Source organism: Leptinotarsa decemlineata, unplaced genomic scaffold, assembly GCF_025532065.1.
Source record: "Leptinotarsa decemlineata unplaced genomic scaffold, Ldec_3_MD MMD2_tig00000008_RagTag_RagTag, whole genome shotgun sequence".
Lineage (NCBI taxonomy): Eukaryota > Metazoa > Arthropoda > Insecta > Coleoptera > Chrysomelidae > Leptinotarsa > Leptinotarsa decemlineata.
Genome location: NW_027412537.1, coordinates 8,985,515 through 9,007,987, shown reverse-complemented (window position 1 = coordinate 9,007,987; position 22,473 = coordinate 8,985,515). Strand labels below are relative to the sequence as shown.

At 36.8% G+C, this 22,473-nt stretch overlaps 3 protein-coding genes across 3 annotated transcripts in view; 1 reads left to right on the top strand and 2 right to left on the bottom strand.

Annotated features, from left to right (window-relative positions):
* Positions 1–22,473, top strand: part of LOC111513429 (uncharacterized) — a 95,729-nt gene that overhangs the window by 14,238 nt on the left and 59,018 nt on the right. Inside the window, 1 exon segment of the mRNA XM_074170991.1 lies at positions 7,226–7,486. Within this exon segment, the coding sequence (XP_074027092.1) occupies positions 7,274–7,486 (213 nt within the window). The 5' untranslated portion in view covers positions 7,226–7,273.
* On the bottom strand, positions 11,394–21,796 carry LOC141480694 (calaxin-like). The gene is made up of 3 exons (XM_074170989.1): positions 21,579–21,796; positions 18,612–19,362; positions 11,394–11,673 (listed from the first exon to the last, which is right to left on the bottom strand). The coding sequence occupies exons 2-3, from the start codon at positions 19,067–19,069 to the stop codon at positions 11,409–11,411; spliced, it is 723 nt and encodes a 240-aa protein (XP_074027090.1). The 5' UTR covers positions 19,070–19,362; positions 21,579–21,796; the 3' UTR covers positions 11,394–11,408.
* LOC141480759 (porphobilinogen deaminase-like) lies at positions 13,972–14,561 on the bottom strand (the record flags this gene model as incomplete). Its single annotated transcript, XM_074171163.1, is given in 3 exon segments — positions 13,972–14,104; positions 14,107–14,285; positions 14,288–14,561. Coding segments are annotated over 3 exon segments (564 nt in total), but the record flags the coding sequence as incomplete, so codon positions are not given.

Here is a 22,473-nt window from a genome sequence, read left to right as displayed (position 1 = left end):
CTTTATCTTGTAATGTTACCCAGATTGGTGCTGAAGAAGCAATAAGACAAGTATCTTATTCCAAAACATCGATTTTCACCATTGAGGTTGACAGTCTTCTATGTAAGTAAAATTTTACTCCTTTCATGTACGATATTGTGTAGCAATTTTGTGAATGATATCTGATTCAATTCCAAAACGAATATTTTGTAATGTTATGAATGTGTGTGAATAAGCCATTATTTCTCGAGGATAAAATCGCGGACTTTTTTGTAGATCTTTTTAAGGTGTACAATACTGTAGTACATTTTTTTGATCTATCTCGTAGGGTTCATCCAGCATTTGACATCACATTAGACATCACATTAGAAACCTTTAAAATTATCAGTGATTCTTTACTATGTTATGCATGTTGTATACATATAAACCTTCCTCTTGAATCATTCTATCTATTAAAAAAACCCGCATCAAAATTCGTTGAGTAGTTTTAAATATCTGAGCATATATAAGGACAGACAGCGGGAATCGATTTTGTTTCATACTATTGAAATAAATAACTATACGTGGTACTATAATGCTCAATATTCACTGATCTATCGTTATTCTTCTCAATTACACGAACAAATGCACTCTTTTTCATCCCAGTGACGCACCGCGCTCAGCTGCAATACTGCCTCCTTCTTTCATTGAGCGGGTTAGTTCGTTCGGATCTGATGGTGTCTTATCTTTACTCTGTCAAAATTTTGTTTTTTGAAACTTGTCAACCGTCATTCAGACAACCAAAAAATACACACTAGGTAATGCTTCAAATGAAACCGTTTTTTAGATAGGAAAGGGTTCCTGAACATTTATTCACTTACGCTTTTACTTATATATCATTGAATATTGTAATATGGGGAATAGCAATGAAACACAAAAGTCTTCAGGAAAAGTGTGTAGTGGATGTAAAATTTGAAGTTACTGATTTTTGTCTACTGTCCACCCATCTATATCTACCCTTCAAGAGCAATTACACTTGAGATACCAAAGCGCACAATAACAACTTTTGAAAAATAAACTTTCTACAGTTGTAAATCTCTCTACAACAAACCACTATATTGTCTTAAATATATCACTCGCTGTAACAAGTTGTAACAAGTTCTAGAAAGAAACAAAAAGATATCTAAGCTATTCAAATAATCCTTTGTTCTGAGATTTTCATACTCAGAGTATGACTATAGAGTATGAAAACGCTCAGAAGTCATACTCAGAGTATGGCTCTTAACTACTCTAGAATATGAAAACGCCCAGAATATGACTCTAGAGTATGAAAACGTTTAAGAGTATGACTCTAGAGTATAAAACACCCGGGAGTCATACACAAAGTATGACTGTAGAATATAAAAACGCTCAGGAGTCATACTCAGAGTATGATTCTAGAGTATGAAAACGCTCAGAGTATGACTCTAGGGTATGAAAACGTTTAAGAGTATGATTCTAGAGAATAAAAACACCCAGGAGTCATACTCAAAGTATGACTGTAGAGTATAAAAACGCTCAGGAGTCATATTCAGAGTATGATTCTAGAGTATGAAAACGTTCAGAGTATGACTCTAGGGTATGAAAACGTTCAGAGTATGAGTGTAGAGTATGAAAACGGTCAGGAGTTATACTCAGATTATGATTCTAGAGGAAAACGCTCAGAGTATTACTCTACGAGTATGAAAACGCTCAGAGTATGACTATAGAGTATGAAAACTTGCAGAGTATGACTTTATAGTATGAAAACGCTCAGGAGGCATACTCAAGAGTAAGATTCTAGATTATAATACGCTAAGGAGTCATACTAAGAGTATGAATCCAGAAAACGATCAGGAGTCATACTCAGATTATGACTATAGAGTATGAAAACGTTCAGAGTATGACTGTATAGTATGAAAACACTCAAGAGTAATACTCAGAGTATGACTCTGGAGTATAAAACGCTAAGGAGTCATACTAAGAGTATGAATCCAGAGCTCAGGAGTCATACTTAGATTATGAATCTAGGGTATGAAAACGCTCAAAGTATGACTCTAGAGTATTAAAATGCTCAGTCTCGGACAATTCAATCACATAAAAAATATCTGAGGTTTGTTTGCATTCCGAATGTATGGATTCAAGTAAAAGACTGTCTTCTTAGATTAACTAATTGATAAACTCCTGCGAAGCGGTCCCTTCTAAGTTCCTATTCAATTATTTTCATAGAGATCAAACTAGCGTTATTTCCAGAATATCAAAGCAGCTTCGTTTCAACAGTTCAAGTAAATTCTTGATAAATTTGATGTTGTTGTTGACGTGCGGCGCACTATGCACTAGGAAAACTATTTAAAAGTCTACGTAAATAAATCTCATCGTAACCTGCACAGGAAGTAATAATGCGTCGTTCATATTTAGCAGTCAACACGGCGGCTTTTGAAGAAAACCATCAAGTCAAAGCCCTACATAAATGTAACTTTCCGTATCTTAAAACCGTAGTCGAGGAGATCAGGGAATAATCGTCTTTTTCTGTACTACAAAGGGAGTGGATAGGTCTTTGCCGGAGGGTAGTTTCAGATTGAAAGTGCACCGAAGGAAAATCTGAGTGGAGGAAATGAAGAAAAAAAACATTCACGCCGAAGTTAAGAAAACTATGTGCACCGAAACGATCAAGATCGAAAGATATTAATGCGAGTAAAACAGAAAATGTAATCAAGAATTGGGATATTGTTTATATATCATATAATGTCAATATTATTGCTTTTTCAACAAGGAGTATTCTGGGATCCTTATCACATGCTTTATATTAGCTTCACCTGTATGTATTTATGTTTGTTTGATTGTAACTCTTCTTTCCCGTTTGAATGCTTGATCTATTCGCGGGCAGATGGCGATGTACGTAATCTCCTTGATATAAATCAAACTCACTTTACATGTATTTCTTCATTTGAAAGAAGTATTTTTTTTATTAACACGCGCGCCTGTTGCCCTATTTGTAACCCTCCTTTGCACGGCTGCTGCCTTGGGCTTAGTAGCTGATTTTCAGGCTCCCTCTTCGGAATCGAAAAATATCAATGGTCATTTTTCTAAACAATATACGGCTGATTGATCCCAAAGTTTAGATAAAATATAGTTTCAGAACATAAGAAACTAAAAAATTGAAAATGAATACAGTTTAATAAAAACTAAAAAACACGCTTTTAAAGAACATCGAATTAAAAAGTTGAAAATATTTTTTTAAATAAGCTTAACTCTTTGGAGTCTATCGGGACATACGATTATGACCCATTCCATTGTGAAGACTCATCAGATGAAAATTATTGTCCCTCAGAGAGCGATAATAGCGAAGATGATGAAAATTATTGTTCCTCAGAAAGCGACAATAACGAAGATGAAATTATCGCTGATGATATAAATTATGATGATGAAATTAGTCAAGAAGGTAATGAGACAATTTGGAGTAGCAGCAGTCAACAATTTTCTCCCTGACGAAGCAGCAGCTACTTCTTGCCTGCCGAGACAAATGAAGGAAGTTGAAATTTTCTTGAAGATTTTTCCTAGAAGCCTACTCATGCAGATTGCTGAATAGATCTAACCGATCAATATGCGGGCTTATACGACTTCGACAGAAGATCAAATAAGTGGTGGAAAAAAGTTTTTTTCAAACTCCTTATGATAGCTGCAAGAAATGCTCATATTCTCTACGATGATGTAAGACGCACAAAAACTTCATTCCTGCCATTCCTAATTACAATAGCAGAAGATATGATTGCGTTGGGATGAAGTGGGGCAAGTGTGAAGAGAAAATCAGCAACATCTTTAGGGCGACCTAGTTCGAAATAACGAAAACATCAAAATGTGGGCGATCATTTACCTATTGAGGGCCCCACAAGACGTCGCTGCTGCAGATGCGCACAGATGCAAAAAGAAGTGAGAACAAAAACATTGTGTCAAATGTGCAATAAACCTCTGTGCAAAAATTGCTACACTCCCTACCATCTGCAATAATGTTTTATATGTTGTCCAATATAATTTGAATGGAAATAAATTTTTTTTCGAGACTACTGGGTTTAATATGTCCCACCTAAAATGTCTAATGGGACACATATGTCCTGGCCCTTAGCGTAAAAAGGGCGTAACCTGCATTCATAAAACTAACATTTCTTGATATAGTATCCATATTTACATAAAATTTGACCTCAGATATATCACAAGTATAAGAAAAATAAATCAGACTCCAAAGGGTTAAAACAATAACGAACGAAAAATGCTAATATTATTGTGATAAAAGCATGGGCGCTTTGTGCCGTATTTTTTGTATATCACGCGCCCGTCGCTTTTTTTACAGTAATACTAGTATTTTTCGTTCGTTATTGTTTTAAGCTGATTAAAAAAAAATAACTTTTTAGTTCGTGTTTTTTAGTTTTTCAAACTGTATTCATTTATGATAATTCAAATAGTAATATCCAAATTCTGGGTAGTTTTAATGTAGTTAGAGTGATAAAAGATACCACCCTGAATAAATCATTTGTTGTTGATACTAAAAAAACGTGAAATACGTCAACTTTAGTTTTCAGGAAGATGAATTTCAACGTAAAAATCTACCATCCCCACCCACAACAACTCAATGAACCTTTTTCCTGAAGTACGAAAAATCACTCACTAGCAGCGCTAGTAGTTCAGTAGGGACAAACACTGCCTAGTAAACATATGGTAAAGTACAATTAAAAAAGAATGTTTTTAACAGAAGAAGATGTTCCTCGAGCAAAACTAAAATTTGCAACTGTAAAGGATAACAATGTTGTAACATCAAAACGTTGGCTTGCATGCCGTAATTTAAAAGTAACTGGAAAAAAGTGAATTAATAGACAGGTTAGTATACAGACTCTAGTAAAAGAGTAGCGGTATATTCAAACTGTAATAAAAGAAATTTAAAATAATTATGAATTTCAGACTTATTTCCGAGTAAAATATGAATGAAATATAGATGGTAATGAAATAAATTTAATGGAATATAATAAATGAATATAATTTAATAAACGATTGAGGTTATATGTCATTCTAATCAATGGTAATTAACTATGAAAAATTTACTATTCATTTCATGTTTAGAGCATACATATGAATATTTATTTATTTTTTGCACTGTTAAATCCACTCTCCTCGAAGTTTGTAACCATTTCTTACATCTAACCTCATTAATATGATGTTTTACAAATGGTATAAAAAGCACGTTTTCTTCCGGATATCGATTATCCGACGTACAATTTGCAAAACAGCAATACTTTGTCGGCATTATACCAGCACAAAATAATTTTGATATCGGATTAATATTTTTAAATAATAAATTATTATTACGTAAATAACACTGTTTTACATGTGAATAGTTTATGCTTGTACCTACTACTAGTACTGCCTCTCGTGACACGTTCGCTGTACTATTCTCAGGGAAAAGGCTCATTGTCAAAAATTTTAAATGGAAATAATAGTCGAGTGTCACCTTATTTGAAGGGTCTTTCAATTCTTCATCCAACCCTGTAACATTTTTGACTTTACAACGATGAGCACTATCATTTCAAACTAGAAGGTCAACCTGATCACTGTTGTATGATATCAATGAAAACAGAAATAAGAACTCTTTTAGTTTTTCACCTAGTTTTTGCTGAAGGTGTTGACGTTAATATCAAAATTATTCTGAATTGGCTGTTAGCTTGAGGTAGAAACATGCAGCCTGAATTACATTATTACTAAAAAGTTGAAATATTGCTTTCGCACATTTCATTTCACGCAGCAATAATTAATTCAACATTACATTAGGAGTAGGTCAATTTTCAACTCATTAATTTTAGTGCCAATTTTTCGACCTCATGCGCATTATTCTGCGCACAATTTGAAGTATTATTGTGTTGTTTGAAGGTGGTTGACAATGTTTCGTGGTGTATTGCATCAGTTCGGACTTCCATTGTCTAAATTGTCCATAAATTGATTTGATAAACCTGAAAAAAAATCAAGAAGATTAACCGAAAATAACAATTTTATTAAACAAAAAACTGAAATTACAAAGAAATAACATACAACAACAACCAAACAAATAAAAATGGAAATATTAATAAAAGCTGAAAAAAATGAAAAAAATTAAAAATATTATTAACAAAAAAGAAAATTGAAAGATTTCAAACCAAGTTATGTCACAACTTTTCGATTGATAGTACCACAATCGTCTTAGGGTGATAACTGATTATTGTGTTCTATCGTTCTATGTCATCGCTGTCAAAAAGTGTGTATAATAATAATCGTCTTTATTGTTTCCCAGCTGTAATTACATACACATATTTAAATAAATTACAGAGCTAGTTGCTGACATAACAAAAGGCGAAGTTCAACTCAGCACAAGTGCTACTGAGTGTTCATCCATTTCAGCAGTATGAGATTAAAATTATTTTCAAAAGTTGTGCGTCAATATAATGTGTTGAAGTGAATACGCATGCGTCAATTAATTTTTAGTATATGCAAAGAAATCGGATCCATTCTTAATGATAATTTCATGTCAAGTCAAATTGGCTGCATGTTTCCGACCTAAGTTTCATTATTGGAGTTTTTCATATTTGCCTTGTTTGAACTCCAGTTATTGTTTCGTTTATATTTTGTTTTATAACGAAAAAAACCAACATACTAGAGGAGATTATTGCTAAGAAGATGAATAGATTATGGAACGGATAAAATTATGGCAGATTTGATAAATGATGAAATAGTGATGAATGGAACTGAGATCATCGTGTTGAAATTTTTTAAGAATGTCCAATCACGAATTTGGGAACTTGTTAAATGTACCGGGAACAAAAATTTTCAAACATAATATAAATTACGGATATGTTGTATCTGACTAGTTGCTTGTTGTTGTCGCCGACCGTTTCCGACCGGAATCTCGCGAAAAAATTACACAGAGATGTTTGAAATTAGTTACTTTCAGATTCAGACATTGTTTCTCGTGTGTTTTTATTGCTGTTTTCATAGCTGTCGTAAAAAATTTAATATGGAGTAGTGGGAATATTTCATGTCCTAAAACAGGTATTTTCTCTCTTTTCAGCTGAAAAAATAGTTGAAAACTCTTTTCAAATTCACACATTTTTTTATTCACCGTGTGAGATCAAATACATTAATATAGGATAAGTCAAAGAATGTCAATAGGCCACCATGTCAATGAGAACATGCATAAATTGTTTTTTCTGCATCATTATTTTCTTTCCAGGATTTCGTCAAACGATAATAAATCTGGCGAAACCGGCGACCGATCTAAATGGATTCGAACAGCAGCAACCGAGGTTCGACCGGTCAACTGTCCAGTACTGAGGGAAGTACCACGGCCGGTATGCACCACTCGCTGTCAACCCCCGCGGGCGTAGACTGTGGTGGCGCTCGGACGCCGCCGGCCACCCCCAAGAAGGGCGGCAAGATGCTGGCCATTCGAGTTCAGATGCTTGACGACACCATCACTATTTTCCAAGTTCAGGTTAGTTTCGCTCTTTTTGATGTACATGATGACATGAATTTGCCGTTGCTCTCCTTGTCCTGGCCTATAGCCTTTCAATAGAGCATCTTCCCTCTATCTATCGCTACCACTGTCAAGGGAATCCCTACTCCTCCTGACTCACCCCCCTCTCGCATCCCCGTCGCAGAGCGGCGGAAATGCGGGAGGACGAACCAGCGTCCAATATTACAATATTCCAATATTACAATGTTACACTAATAATACTAATAATAATGAAAAGAAATAGAAATTCTAACATGACCAATATAAATATCTGCTCCAATAACAAAAATAAACTATTGACAATTCAATAATAATAACTTATCTATTCTTCTTTGGATGTCCCCTCGCCCAACTTGCCAGGATTGTGTCATTGTGTGCTGGGACAGACCGATTTTTGAATGTTGAAGCATGTCTGTAAGGACATTCGTTACCAGCTACAAAATCAGCAAAGGAAAACTGAATTTCACTTCAACCCTTGAATGAAATTAAAGATATTAATGTTCCTTATTTCCACACAGACATTTTTTATAGAAAATTTCCACACAGCATGTTTTATAAATTTCATATAATCATTGATTTTATCGGGGGAAATTTCAGCTTCTACAGCCCTGTCCATCATTTCGATTTCAAAAAATCATAAGTTCTGAAGAAACAGCGTTACTGGAGATATTTTTCTATAAAACAATATAACTCAGCGTACTGTACAAAGCTTATCTGGTACTTGATTTTGAGTCGAAAAATTACACCCTCTACATGAACATATGTGATACTCGATTTCGTCGGAAAAAATTAGGCCCTCCACAAAGTATTATATAATTTCAATTGAAATAAAAATATATTTTTCATAACATATAGGCCGTTTCTGTCATCATGTGGTAATATTGATATATTCTAAAGGTTTCTGTCTACTATACCGCACCAAACAATGACCGTGCTAGGACCGTATCAGACACGGAAAATAACACGACACGGTCTACCTTGCCCATTGTAATGGGTGAACCGTGTTCTAAGCCCGTGAGCAACACGTGTAATGACCGTATCATACGGGTATGATGACCGTTACATACCCGTTTGACAACTGTAGGTAATGTGAAGTATTGTATGTTATTCCGGCTTACTTCTCAGTGTAGTGTGAACGTGTAGAAGAGTTTACCACGATCGCATATACAGGCTGTTTCTTTTTCCATGTGGTAACATTGCTATATTATAAACCGTGACAGATACGAATACGAATAAATAGGAAAAAAGTTACTGTCATCGGGGACAATACAATGGTCGAAGAAAATTTACGGGGACTCTCGCCCTTCTCGAGTTATACGGGGAAAACCAAAAATGTTCTTTTTCGTTTTTTTTGAAAGGAATTGTTATTTCGGAGAATATCAAAAAATGGAAAAGGAAAATGTCATTGTATTCGAAGTGTACTATGACGATGTAATAATAAATATTCGATAAAACGTTTCGTGTCAACATGGCCACCATCAACTTTTTTTTTAAATATGGACCTGTCTTTTTAATTACGAATATTGATAAAACAATAAATTCACAATCCAGGGGTATATCACATTTGATATTTTTATAGCGTTTTATTTGAAATTACGTTTTATCGAATATTTTTACATGATACGATAGTATTTCTCAAATGTCAAAGATATTTTCCTGTTTTTTTCGTCATGTTTCATAACACCCGTATGGTCCTCGATTTTGTCTCGAAAACCCTGTCGCCCTCACAACCCTGTTCATCATTTCGATTCAAAACATCATTAGTTCTGAAGAAGTAGCGTTGCTGGGTATATTTTTGTTCAAAACAATGTTATTTAGCGCTGTACAAAACCTATGCGGTCCTTGATTTTGTCGCGAAAAACTATGCCCTCATTTCGATTGAACGCTCTCCATTGTCGAAAAGGACCACTTTTCATCAAATGTGACGATCTGATGCAAAAAAGGATCATTTTGGTTGCGCAAAAGCAAAAAAGAACAGACATGACAATTTCTTGTCGATCCTTCAAATCGTGGGGCTCATATTTTTCGAGCTTCTCGACCAGGTTTTGAACCATCAAAACCCGCGTGGGAGCTGGCGCACAGTTCTTCCGCCATCCCACGCATCGTTTGTGATGAGTCACCCTCCATCAAGGTCCTCAAATCCTCGTCCTAGATTACTGTAGGTCGACCACTTCGGGCTCATCTTCGAGGCTGAAATCTCCGGAACAAAATTTCGCAAACTAAATTTCAGTCTTGCTGAAAGAACGCAAATTTTTTTCACGGGAGGGTAAACTAAAGGAGTGAACATCATGTAACATTCTACTTAAATTGTACAGAAAGGTTAGATTAGGTTAGGTCCAAATTGAGTGGGTCTATTCGACCCTGCACCGCAACCCGCAAGGGTTTATTGTGGCTCACACCTATTCACACTCGACCAAATAAACTCAGCTTCTTAACAAAGCCGATTAGTTTGTATGGTGAGTGGTCTTTCAGGTCAGATGGTAAGAGTACGGCTTTGCCGAACTCTAAAAACCTGATTCGGTCTCCAGCGGGGCAGGCACAAAGTATGTGCTTTGCTGTTTCATCATTTTCCAAACAGAGGCGACACACTGTCTTCCGACAGTCCGAATCTCTGCATATGATGATTCGAATGACAGTGACTTGTAAAAAGGCGTGTCATACATCTTAGTTCATCCCTACTGTAGTCCAACAACTGTTTGGTATCAAGCTTCGAAGGGTGATAAACGCCTTGGAGTGAGCCAATCCTGTAAGATTCTGCCAGAAGTCCGTAAATCTTCTTGCCATCCAGGTGTTCAATGTTTGTTTGGCAAAGCCTAAAGCGATGTCAATGACAGGTTCTGGTCCGATGAAGCTGCTTGCAGCACCCTCCTTTGCAAGGGAGTCAGCAGCTTCATTGCCTTCCAGGCCAGTATGGCCAGGAATCCAGACCAGAGACAATCTGTTGAGTCTTTCTATCGAGGAGAGTAGTTTTGCAATTTGCAACCAATTCGCTACCAATTTAGACGTTGCTGGGTAGGAGCCAAGTGCTTCCAAGGCCGCTTGACTGTCCGATAAAATTCAATAGCGTAAATTTTCACTTGAAATACACTCGCATAGGTTCCTAGGCAGGTTGATATCTCTGTCCTGGGTCTGCGACTGGAAACACCTGCACCAGAACCGGAAGGTGTTTTCGAAGCAGCTTCAAAAAAAAATAGTGTATATTCAAAAAACCTGCTCAATTGTTTTAATAAAGGTGCTTCAATACTGGTTACCTGTGAAATGAAGAGTGAGGGAGTAAAAATCATACCGCGTCATTCGCACGACTGAGAAAGTATTATGTGGTCTGCCTAGATGTCAGAACCGACGTATCTGTCTGGTTTTTTTGAATATGTGTATGTAATCATAATATAAATGCCATATTTATATAATTTTCAGCTTTGCTGAAATAACTCAAAGTTGTATAAAATTTTCGTAGCTTTGAATTTCTATAAACTACAGTAGGAACAGGAAAAAATGTCTGCCATTACATTTTTCCATACAAAATAATTATATATTTTAAGATATTGAAACGGCAGACAATCATGTTTTCAGAGATAATTTTTGATGCTTTTCGACTTCTAGGCACGCTCAAAGGAACACCTGGTGGGAATAGTGAATCTCCACTTTACCTACGGCAGGTGAAATAGTATACGTAGCATTAATAAGGATTTTGCTACCATACCGTAAGTCTGCAGAGCACTGGCTCTTGGACTAACTGTGTGTCCTTCGCGATGCAAAATAACTTACTAAAATAATCTTGGATTTCAACGAAATCATTTCTCAGTTTCAATTTCGCCGAACTTATTGATAATATCTTGAACAGTTGTTTATGCAAAACGTCATTTGAATGGGCGATAAAATAACCAAATCCTATAAATAAAACTCAACAAAAGTAGACTTGGCTTTCATTTAATACTACGTTCCTTGCCCAAGAGGTTGAGAAACGTATACAAGCTCGTTTGTCCGGTAAACATTGGCCCAAGAATTCCAGCAGGCACGGTTGTCGCAGAACAGATGTTTTATAATCTTTGAAAGAGATTTTTCCATCTCTGTCATGGTCCATTTTTTTCATAAGTATGTCGACCATATCTCGGGTGCTTTCCTCATCGGGTTTTCCATCGGTATTGAAAAAGGCTTTGTTCAGATATCTGCAACAAATATCCATTACACTTATGGAATGCACATAATCCGGGCTGATAGGCCGTGGTCGGAAGGCGTTTGCAGTCTTCGGGACATGCCACTGAAGATGTATTCCGCAGTAGCAGACGAAACGTTCGGTACAAGTTCCTTTGGACCACGGCTCATCAGCCCGGATTTTGTTTTTTCTAATCGTGAAAGCCTATATTCTTATATCCATTACATTAGCAACTTGAACTATTTCAGTCATTAGCGTCGTAATTGTAACCAGAACGCAAAAACCAAGCCTGAATAAGTAGAGGCGATGACGTAGGTAAGAGACTCAATTCACGAATATGATCAGTTGCAAAGCCAAGCTTCAATATAGGCGGCGAACTAGATTCGCCCTCTATCTTTCACTGCAGCTTTCGTTGCGAGACAATAACAAAGCAATCATGATCCAAACGGCTTTTTAACCCGCCATAGATCTCACCAGTGCTGCTCGCGTGGCAGTCGATGCCAAAGCGCGACTTTACAACTATTGCCTTAGGATGCTTCGTATATTGAGTGTTGTCGATCCCATAGATGGCTTCTTCGTAAGGGGAAATGCCATTGCCTTTACTCTGTCATTACCCTCGTGTAGTTCTTTCGGACCACGCCCCACCAGCCCGGATTTTGTTCTTTCTAATCATGAAGGCGTAGATAAGATTAGATTGTCGCGGAGTTGGCCCTTTGCCTGATTCACTGCGACTTTTTCAGATCTATTTTGATGCTCCTTGGTTATAAGATCTCATTGTCTAGCTTGATCTTTGATGAGATTCCATAGCCTTAACACTGACCCCTTCATATAGCTGGCAGCCTCTGGTTTCTCTTTCCCGCATCTTGCGAATCTACGCCTTGCTATCGCTTAACATTCACAGACCACATGCAGTGCTTGACAGAACCTGCATTGGGTTTCTTCTGTCAGACCCATGGTGTTCATATGTTTCCTGAGTCGGCAATGCACCGCTAGTAGGCCCACCACTACCCTTAACCCTACGGTTGTGGTTTAGCAGGTCTTACGTGAATCTGGGCGATGGTTTCTTTATGAACTCTTTCGCCTGCCTCGTTCTTGGGAGCTTAATCCACCAATATATCGATTCGGCTTGCATCCATGAGTTTATGGATGTCTCTCTACCCCGCAGAAGGGTTCTGGGCCGATCACAGTGAAGGCCTGTGTTCTCATATCCATTTAATTAGTTACTTGAATTGTTTCAATCATTAGACTCGTAGTTGTAACCAGAACCCAAAAATCAAGCCTGAATGAGTGGATGCGATGGCATAGGAAGAAGACTCAATTCACGAATATAAAAGATAAACGTAGCTTCCCAAGGTGGTCAGTTGCAAAGCTAAGCTTCAACATCTTCAACAGCTTCAACATTTCACTGCAGCTTTTGTCGCAAGGCAACTATGTGAGTCCAAAAACGAAGCAATCGTGACTCAAACGCCTTTTTGACCTTCCTTAGATCTAATCAATGCTGTTCGTTTGACATTCGATGTCAATGACTTTACAACTTTTTGACTCAGAAAGCCTCGTAAATTGAGTTGTCTGTCGATCCCATAGATGGCTTCTTCGTAAGGGGAAATGCCATCGCCTTTACTCTGTCTTTAGCCTCGTGTTCTGGATAGGCTATGTTGATAACTGTTCGGTGTTGTAGGGAGCATCATGGCTTTTGGCAGTCCCATCAGCCATTTCATGTAGCAGAATCATTCCACCTTCAACTAGATAGATGCTTGTGAGAAAAATATTTAGGTGCTCCAATCTATTATTCAACAATCTACAAGATAAGGAAGCATATAGGTAAGTAGGTTCAAAGTGAGAGGGTCTTTTCGACATTTCTCTGTAATCCACGTTGGTTTATTGTGGCTTACACCAATTGAACTGAATCAACTAAACTCAGCTTCCTAACGAAGGTGATTACCTTATTTGATGGGACTCTGTCCTTGTGAAGAATAATTCATTCCAGAGTTGACGGACTGCAAAATTTTCAATGGGGAATCGTATCAAGTTTGTTAATGCTCGCATCACAAGCAAATGTAGATTAGACGATGGTGAATAATAGAACTACTAGGGAATTAAGAATTAAGGACCTGTTGGCAACCCAACTGTGATCTTTTTGGTCAACTCTTCAACTTAATCCCCAAGACCCTGGAAGAATATGGACACCCGAGTTAAATTTTAACTTGGGTGGTACAATTCAATGCTAAAAAACCCAACCGTTAGCTGTTTTTTTAAGAAGGTAAATGTTACAGAACCCAAATTTTCTTCGAAGTAACAGTTTTCTTAGTAACTATTTCACATTTTCACCTACCTCATTGGGTAGCTAAAATAATTGCTTGGTACTTTCCTAAATCATCCAGTTTTTTCAGCCTAGTATTCAAATTCCCTCTGATGTTTTCTACCTTAAGAAGGGGGTAGTTTTTATAGACAACTGGACTGTTCTTCTTAGACTGGAAGTGCCTATTACGCTCTTCTGGGGTGAAGTTGCTAGTGAAAGGTTTTTCAAATCTTTTTGGAGAACCAAAGCATCTCTAGGATCTTCCCTTGTCAGTACAGCTCCAATAGCCATACCATCCGGTAGAGATGTAGGAAGATCCTTCAGAGATGAACCACAAAATCCACACACCCTGTTGCTAAGGCAGTCTCCAGTTCTTTTGTGAACAGGGATTTCTCTCCAATTTTGGGTAAAGAGATATCAAGAACTCCATCACCTAATGTGCTTATAGTAACTATTTCAAATTCCTTTTCCGGAAAACAGTCTTTTAGTAATGCAATGACATGTCTGGATTGTATGAGTGCAAGCTCGCTTTTTCTGGAACCCACTCGTATTTTTTTATTTTCGCTTATATTTGCGGAGTTATAGAAACCAACTGGAATTCGCAATCAGAAAATGTATTTTCAAAACTTGCTATTTCACGTCTTCACACTGGAAGCGCGTGAATAAACATAATAATAAATTATAATGTTGCATAAAGCAGTACTGTTTCCTGCCAAATGAACGGGAAACTCTTTCTTTCCAATAATTCACCCTTGAACCACATATTGACAAATATAATCCTATAATAATAAGTAGTAACTTCTCTCTGACCAGTGACCTGCTTTTTCCTTCTGAAGTCAATTTTGACTATTTGACATTTTTACCTATTATCATTATTATCTGGATTGGTTATCTCATTGAAACAATTTGAACTTCTATGAAATTGTTCAGTATTACGACCTATGAGATCTTTTGTGTTCGAGCTCCGGAATACTGAAACTTCTGGCGTTCATAAATTCGTTAGTTTCATTTAGGAGAATTTTCTGATTGTTTTTATCAAGTTTCGGTGATATAGCCTTAGTGGCGACAACCCTTATTCGATGTACTTGTTTCATGAAACATACTGTTCAACGAGCAATGTTCTGTAAGAAGTCTACCAGTCTCAGGCTTTTTATCCAACCCTAGAAACCGTACAACTTCGTTTGGTGATAGATTAACGAACCTTTTCTCTTGAATTTTTCCAGACACTTCATTTCACTGATATCTTTAGTAGAGTCCACAGAAATATTCAAGTGCGAAGATAAGAGTACCAGCTCCTTCTTTCGCGTGGACAAGAGTCCCCTGGCACTCACAATAAGGTTAATTGATATTTCCTTACCATTTGTTGTAGCAAGGTTTTGCAGTCCCAAGTCAATTTAGACTTGTAAGTGACCAACTTCAGAGTTGTTTGCGCTACTTGGCTGTGTGTTAAAAAAATAGATCATTTCACAAAAAGTGTTTTTTTTTAGATACTCCCAGAAATATATCTATATAGCAGGCACTCATGCCTGAAAAATAGTGGATCAGAAAGATCAAATCCAGAATTTTCATATGTTTACACAGATTTCCTATTGTCACAATAGCTTTTCTGGTGAATCCTGAGAGCACCGACTGCTGCGCTCTTTATTACACAAACATGTAATATGGAAGGTTCAGTATAATCTCCACCAAGCCAGCATCCATGTTGTTGGCTTGGTGTTGAAGAGACTGTTGTCAATGTGACTGTAACAAGTCAGTTTTTGATCGGTAATCATGACCAAGGGTCTCATTTCTTTGGAAAATGGTAAATGGAACCAATAAAAGTCCAGTTTTTGGTTGAGTTCGGGGCAGTTTCCATTGGTTTTGAAATGACCCAAATCATGTTTTTTCTTGTGCTGACGAGTATGTTATCGAATTAAGCTTAAGTGGTGGAGTCCTGATCGTGTAACCGTGCCGTGATTGTCGGCATCCAGCGACCATAGAAGAGGCTTCTTTGGTCGCTTGGTCGCTTTGATACCACTTCCTTGGGACCAACCTTTTTTCACAATCACTTAAATTGTCTCGTTTCTGAGTATTGGCTGCATCCACCTAATAGTGCTTTAGCACTAAAACACCTAATTGTTCTGATCTGAGTCCTTCGAATCTGACGATCCGAAGGACTCTATACAAAAAAGGTACAAAGAGGCCAAGTGTTCTTTACGTCTCCAATGAGGACCTATAAAGCATTTGACGATGTGATTTCCTGATAAGCAATTTTTTGTGAAGCTGTTTATCTGCTAGAAATTCGCTTGTCTTCAGGAGAAGTGACGCCGATGTAGCTATAAAGTTTTTGATGATCTTCATGATTAATTGTGTTGTGACTATCCATTCCATTAAGTCTCTACTAGAGCTTGTAAGGTCATTAGTTTCCTTAGTTGAGCTCTTTGCTTCTTTTCCACCACTAGCTTGGAGCAATAACAAAATTTTTTGAAATTGATACATAATTCTAGACTCTTTGATGCTTTCAAAGGCCTAGAAATAGTAAAGTGTGGTAAAAGAACTATGAAAAGCGACAAAGATACTATTCATAACCACTCTCATCGAATCAAAGTAAAATTTAAAGATTATGTGTATTTGAAAATAACATGTATGTATGAAAATAATTTAAGGAAAAATTTGAGGTAAGTGACAGTTCACCGTCTTGAATATAAATAGGCTGTGTTGCAGTTTGGGAAATATTTCAAATTATTTCCTGATGACCCCATCTCAGTTGTTCAAACGCGATTGAGAAGAGTGTTACAGCTCTGGTGTCTGAAAGAATTATTCTTTTGGATTCTTGAAAATAAGTCTATATCATAGTATATAGCACGATGGACGTTGTTTACAGTTGGTGCCTGAGGGAGCAGATGTCTGTCATCCCCAGCAAAACTCTGAAAATCCCCTTCACCAGGAGGAGCAAATTGGACTATCTAACGCTGCTTTCCCTCAATGGTGAGGTCATTCTATTTGGAACGGAGGTGAAATATCTTGGCATTGTCCTCACCTGGAACGCTTACTTGGAAAAAGTTTTACTCAAAGCCAGAATGTCCCTATGGACATGTCGAAGGATTTGTGGTAAAACACGGGGTTTAGGTCCCAGACAAATCCATTGGATTTATGTGATGATTGTCAGACCAATGATCTCTTATGATGCAATTGCCTGATGGCTAAAGGCTCTACAGAATGCGGCCCATGCGAAGTTCTCTGTCTTACATAGGCAGGCTTGTCTGGCCATCAGTACCACACCATTAGCTGCCATGGAGATCCTTCTAGATTTACCCCCTCTCCACATTTTTTTAGAGAGAGAGGCTAGATGGTCTGCTTGTGTACATTGCCAATTGCACAAATCAATTTAATTCAGAGTTCAACAGACTGTTGGTTGACACTGGAAGTCACAGCATTCTGGAAATGAACTCTGACTTTGCCTCCAACTGTCAACTACAAACTGTCTTATAAAGTACTGTTCCCGAGTAAAGTACTGGATCCTACGGGAGAAGGGAATATTAAAAGCAGATAGTTGTTGGTTCACATATGAATCAAAAACACCTTCCTGTTCTGGTGCAGGTGTTTTCAGTCGCAGACCCCGGACAGAGATATCAACCTGCCTAGGAACCTATGCGACTGTATTTCAAGCGGAAATTTACGTTATTGAATTGTGTGCCGAGAGATTGGAAGAATCCAACCTCATACATAAGTCAATAACAATATTATCGAACAGTCAAGCGGCGTTGGAAGCTCTTTGCTCCTACCGAGCAATGTCTAAATTGGTAGCAAATTGCCAAAAACGACTCTCCTCGATAGGAAGACTTAACAGATTGTCTCTGGTCTGGATTCGTAGCCATACTGGCCTGTAAGGCAATGAGGCTGCTGACTCCCTTGCAAAGGAGGGGTGCTTCAAGCAGTTTCGTGGACCAGAACCTGTCATTGGCATCGCTTTAGGCTTTGCCAAACAAAGATTGAAAACCTGGATGGCAAGAAGATTTATGGACTTCTGGCAGAATCTTCCAGGATTGGCTCACTCCAAGGCGTTTATTCACCCTTCGAAGCTTGATACCAAACAGTTGTTGGACTACAGTAGGGATGAACTACGATGTCTAACAGACCTTCTTACAGGTCACTGTCATTTGAATCATCATATGCAAAGACTCGGACTGTTGGAAGACAGTGTGTGTTGCCTCTGTTTGGAAAATGATGAAACAGCAGAGCACATACTTTGTGCCTGTCCCGCTGGGGACCAAATCAGGTTCTTAGAGTTCGGCAGAGCCGTACTCTTACCATCTGACCTGAGAAAACACTCACCATACAAACTAATCGGCCTCGCCAAGAAGCTGGGTTTATTCGTTCGAGTGTGAATAGAAGTGAGTCACAATAAACCCTTGCGGGTTGCGGTGGAGGGTTGAATAGACCCACTCACTTGGAACCTAACCTAGTATGTAGTTAGTGAAGATTGATTTTTGAGAAAATCAATTATAGTTTTCTGTATAAAAATACCATACTGTATTTGAATCTAGGTCCTCACTATTATACCGCTAAAAAGATGCATTTTAAGAGCCTCTGATTTGAAGAATATTTTGACGTTTCACGTTTTAATTAACTCTAGGCTAAATAACGAAAATTTACTAAAAATTGAGTCTTACCCGAATAACAATTCGCGTGATAAAAATCCAGTTCTTCTAGTATCGTACACTGAAAAACAGAATTTGATTTTCTCTCTGAGACTGCCTCTCAAAAACAAAGATAACATTCTCAGCCATCGCGCTTTCGTGATCTTTTGACCTCCGGTCTTCCAATCCAAAGCCATGGCGACATTATTCGCCATTTTCTCGTTAGTCATATCGAAGGTATCGATCAGGACTGAAAGGATTTGTTCATTGGTCATTGTCTTCCTAGATTTCTGTTCGTCAGTTAAAAATCTGTAGTGAATCAAAACCAGGCTCTGGATTTCTTCTTCGTTGAAATGCGTTTCGTTTGCCATTTTCTTGGTGAATTTGTCGTACCGTTTCAAAAATCTTGTTTCATCAAGAGTTTGGTTGTATGCGTCCAGCGGTGTTTGCGTATAATAAACCGAAGGTCGACATGATTTTTTTGGATTCATGGTTTTTATGGAAACCACTCGAGAGTTGAACACTGGAATTTTTTGGTCCCCAATTCCCCCCTCAATTGACTTGGTGAGTTTGTGAAACTATTTCACAATTAGAAGCTCCGTTATGAAGAAACTTATCCTCACACCTTACCCCTTTGTCAAACTGAAAGCCCTGATGTCAGTTGACTTCACTTGAAAAAAATTAGGACATCTTGATAAAGGCTCATTCAGATGTGCTTATGAAAACGCTAAGGTAGTTCTATCAGGCGTAAACGATCACATTCATTTTTCAATGCACTGGTTTCCTGCAACACAAATTGTGGCTCAAACAAGTTGACAAGAAACTTGCCTTTACGAAATCGCATGTTCAGTCGAAAGAGTTACATAATAGTGTTACAACTTTGACATAACAAACTTGAAATTCACAGTTTAGTATTGAAATTCACACTTCTGGAATTAGTCTAATCAACAAGTTCAAAAACATGAAAAATAGAGATAAAGGTCCTGAAAATATGAGTGATAGCTCATTCGATTCGAAATCACCACTAGAAAAATGTTTTCGAAGGATTTTGGTTCAGGTAAAAAATTGCAATTGTTATCTACAAAATAAGATTTAAAAATTGGTATTTAGTTTTTTGTTAATAACTCAGAAAATATTAATATTTAAGCAATTTTGAAAAAGAGGAGGAAATTTCCGATGAAAAAGTCCCGACTCCGGAAACTCTATCTTCATTATTTATAATTTTAATTTGACTTTGAAAATAGGGTTCCGCGCGGCTGTTACGGCATGCGCGCGCTGCCGCTAAAGAGAGTTTATCAAAAGAAATACTTTTTTTATAACATAAAATGACATTTTAAAAATTTGATAAAAATCTAGTATCTTCTTAACACTTGAATGAATCGAGTCTTGTAGAAAAAAAAGTTTTATCACTATTTTTCAAAAAGTTATTCAATTGTTAACTAACAAATTTTTTCTCAATCTCCGTTGGCTTAAATAATGGAATAAAAGGCATAAATAATTGGCATATAAATTTTAAACTCCTTAATGGCAGTTATTAACATAGGAGATGATTTTCTTACGTAATTTGTTTATTAAATTATAAAAATAACTTTTTGTTAAATTCGATCTAGAAATGCACTTCTTCAATTTTTTTTTAAAGTTGAATTTGACAAAACACTGAACGTCAGTGGATCGCAGTTGGCCGCATCATTTTAAGTTAAATTTAAAGCACAAACAAGTGCCGAAGTTAAACTTCATTGAAACTTTTCGAAAAAAAAGTTTCCCATATGGTGCGCACTTTAATGGTGACCCCGGAGGCAATAAATAGTAAGTAATTACTAGCATTCGCATACGTATGTTCACGCTTTACACCATAAATATATATTTTAATGATAAATTATATATGATCTTTAAAGCTTTGAATGTAACTTTTCAAAGAAATGAAAAACGAATGTCACACCTTGACAAAATCATCTGCAAACCTGATAGCTGAAAAATTGAGGATTCCATCCATAAACCATGGTCCTAGATATTGAAATTGGTACTTCAACTTAGTGGTCCCAATAATTCTGATTACATAAATAATTTTGGTAAATTTTCGTTATGTGGACACCCGGCGATTTTGAAAAAAATGTTTGATTGTACTTACGTATTTTGATGCGTAGATTTCCAATCCGAAAGAAAAAAGCGGCGCTCTCCCTTATTTAAAAAGTTACGGCCCTTCAAAGTTCAGAAAAGGGCAACTTTTCAGCCTTCTTTTTCACTAAATAAACTATTTAAAAACAAAAGCATTTATTCACGAGGTCACCTTTACACCTTATTCCTCCTTCTTTAACACTTTTCACTTCAATAATCAACATTTTTCTTATAAAAATGTTAAAAAATGTACGGAGCTGCTTTTTGGTTACATATCACTGTATTTTACGTTTTTAAGGTTTATGATATGGTTGGTACGACTGATGCAGTCCATATTCCTGAAGTAATTCAAATGTTTTTTACCTTCATTCTTTAGATCGCAAATTGGTTTTTGGTGGTGTATTACGAATTTGAAATAGTAGGCGACGGCAAATACCAACCGCTTTTTTCTGAAATGTCACTAGTAACTAACCTAAAAATAGAATAATGTCACCAGGAGAAGCATTCGTTTTTAAATTAAGTTTTTTATAAGAAAAATGTTGATTATTGAAGTGAAAAGTGTTAAAGAAGGAGGAATAAGGTGTAAAGGTGACCTCGTGAATAAATGCTTTTGTTTTTAAATAGTTTATTTAGTGAAAAAGAAGGCTGAAAAGTTGCCCTTTTCTGAACTTTGAAGGGCCTTAACTTTTTAAATAAGGGAGAGCGCCGCTTTTTTCTTTCGGATTCGTAATCTACGCATCAAAATACGTAACTACAGTCAAAAATTTTTTCAAAATCGCCGGGTGTCCACATAACGAAAATTTACCAAAAGGGAAAAGAAAAGAGACCTGGAAGTCAAAGGAGGATTCATAACAGATTGACTTGAGTGAAACAAGGAAAGCTTACCTTGGATTTTGTGTGGCCTCAAAGTGAGATTTAATGTTTAACTTTCAAAATTGATCTATTGAGATACTTTGCATTTAACAAAACTCGTTGTTTGAAATTTTTCTCAAATCCACAAAATATGTATCAAATTCTACAACTTAAAATTTCTTGTATGCACTCAACAGTTTTTTGATAATTCCTTCTTCGAATCTCGGAAACAAAAGTCCTCTTATTAATTCTCGTGTTTCTCCAGCAGAAACAATAGGTATGCAAAAACGCCATGGGTTTAAATAAAAAGGGATATACCAGTGAACCTCAATAGTTTGAATTGATTAATTCCAAGGTTGGGGTATGGTTAACTGAATTATTGTATTATTTGTCAAATAATTTGAAGAGATAGAGACTTCTGTTATGTGAAAAGCTGAAATGTGTCGCAGAGTGAATATTCATATTATCTGTTGTTGATTTTGCTAAATGTAAAATTTTGTAGACATCAAAACATTTTAATAGTCTCTGTATAATAGAGTTATTCTACACACATCGGAAAAGTCTAGGGATATTTTTAAAAATGGCAATATTTTTTTTTAGATCGCTTTAGGGAAAAAAAAGTTGACGGGTGATTATTAAACGAATGTAACTCTTACAACAAAATTTATTAAATGGTCAAAAATACTGAGTGCGCATATAAGCAAAACTAAAAAAAAAATATGGCTCTTTTTGGCACCTCGAAAAAAAATCATAATACAAAAAAAATTGGAATCAGTACAAAGTATGGCCTCCACGCTGGTTTATTACGGCCCTACATCTATCGTGCATCGGCAAAATGAGATTGTCAATGTCTTGTTGAGGTACATTTGCCCATTCAGCGATTAAAAGCTCTCTCTATTGAAACGTTGTGTGAATGTTCCCCATATGC

Excerpts from the sequence above, each read along its gene's own strand:
- LOC141480694 (XM_074170989.1), bottom strand. The coding sequence starts at position 19,069 with ATGAATCCAAAAAAATCATGTCGACCTTCGGTTTATTATACGCAAACA. Across the intron at positions 11,674-18,611 it reads TCACGCGAATTGTTATTCGG|ATATCTGAACAAAGCCTTTT; the intron begins GTAAGACTCAAT and ends TATTTGTTGCAG.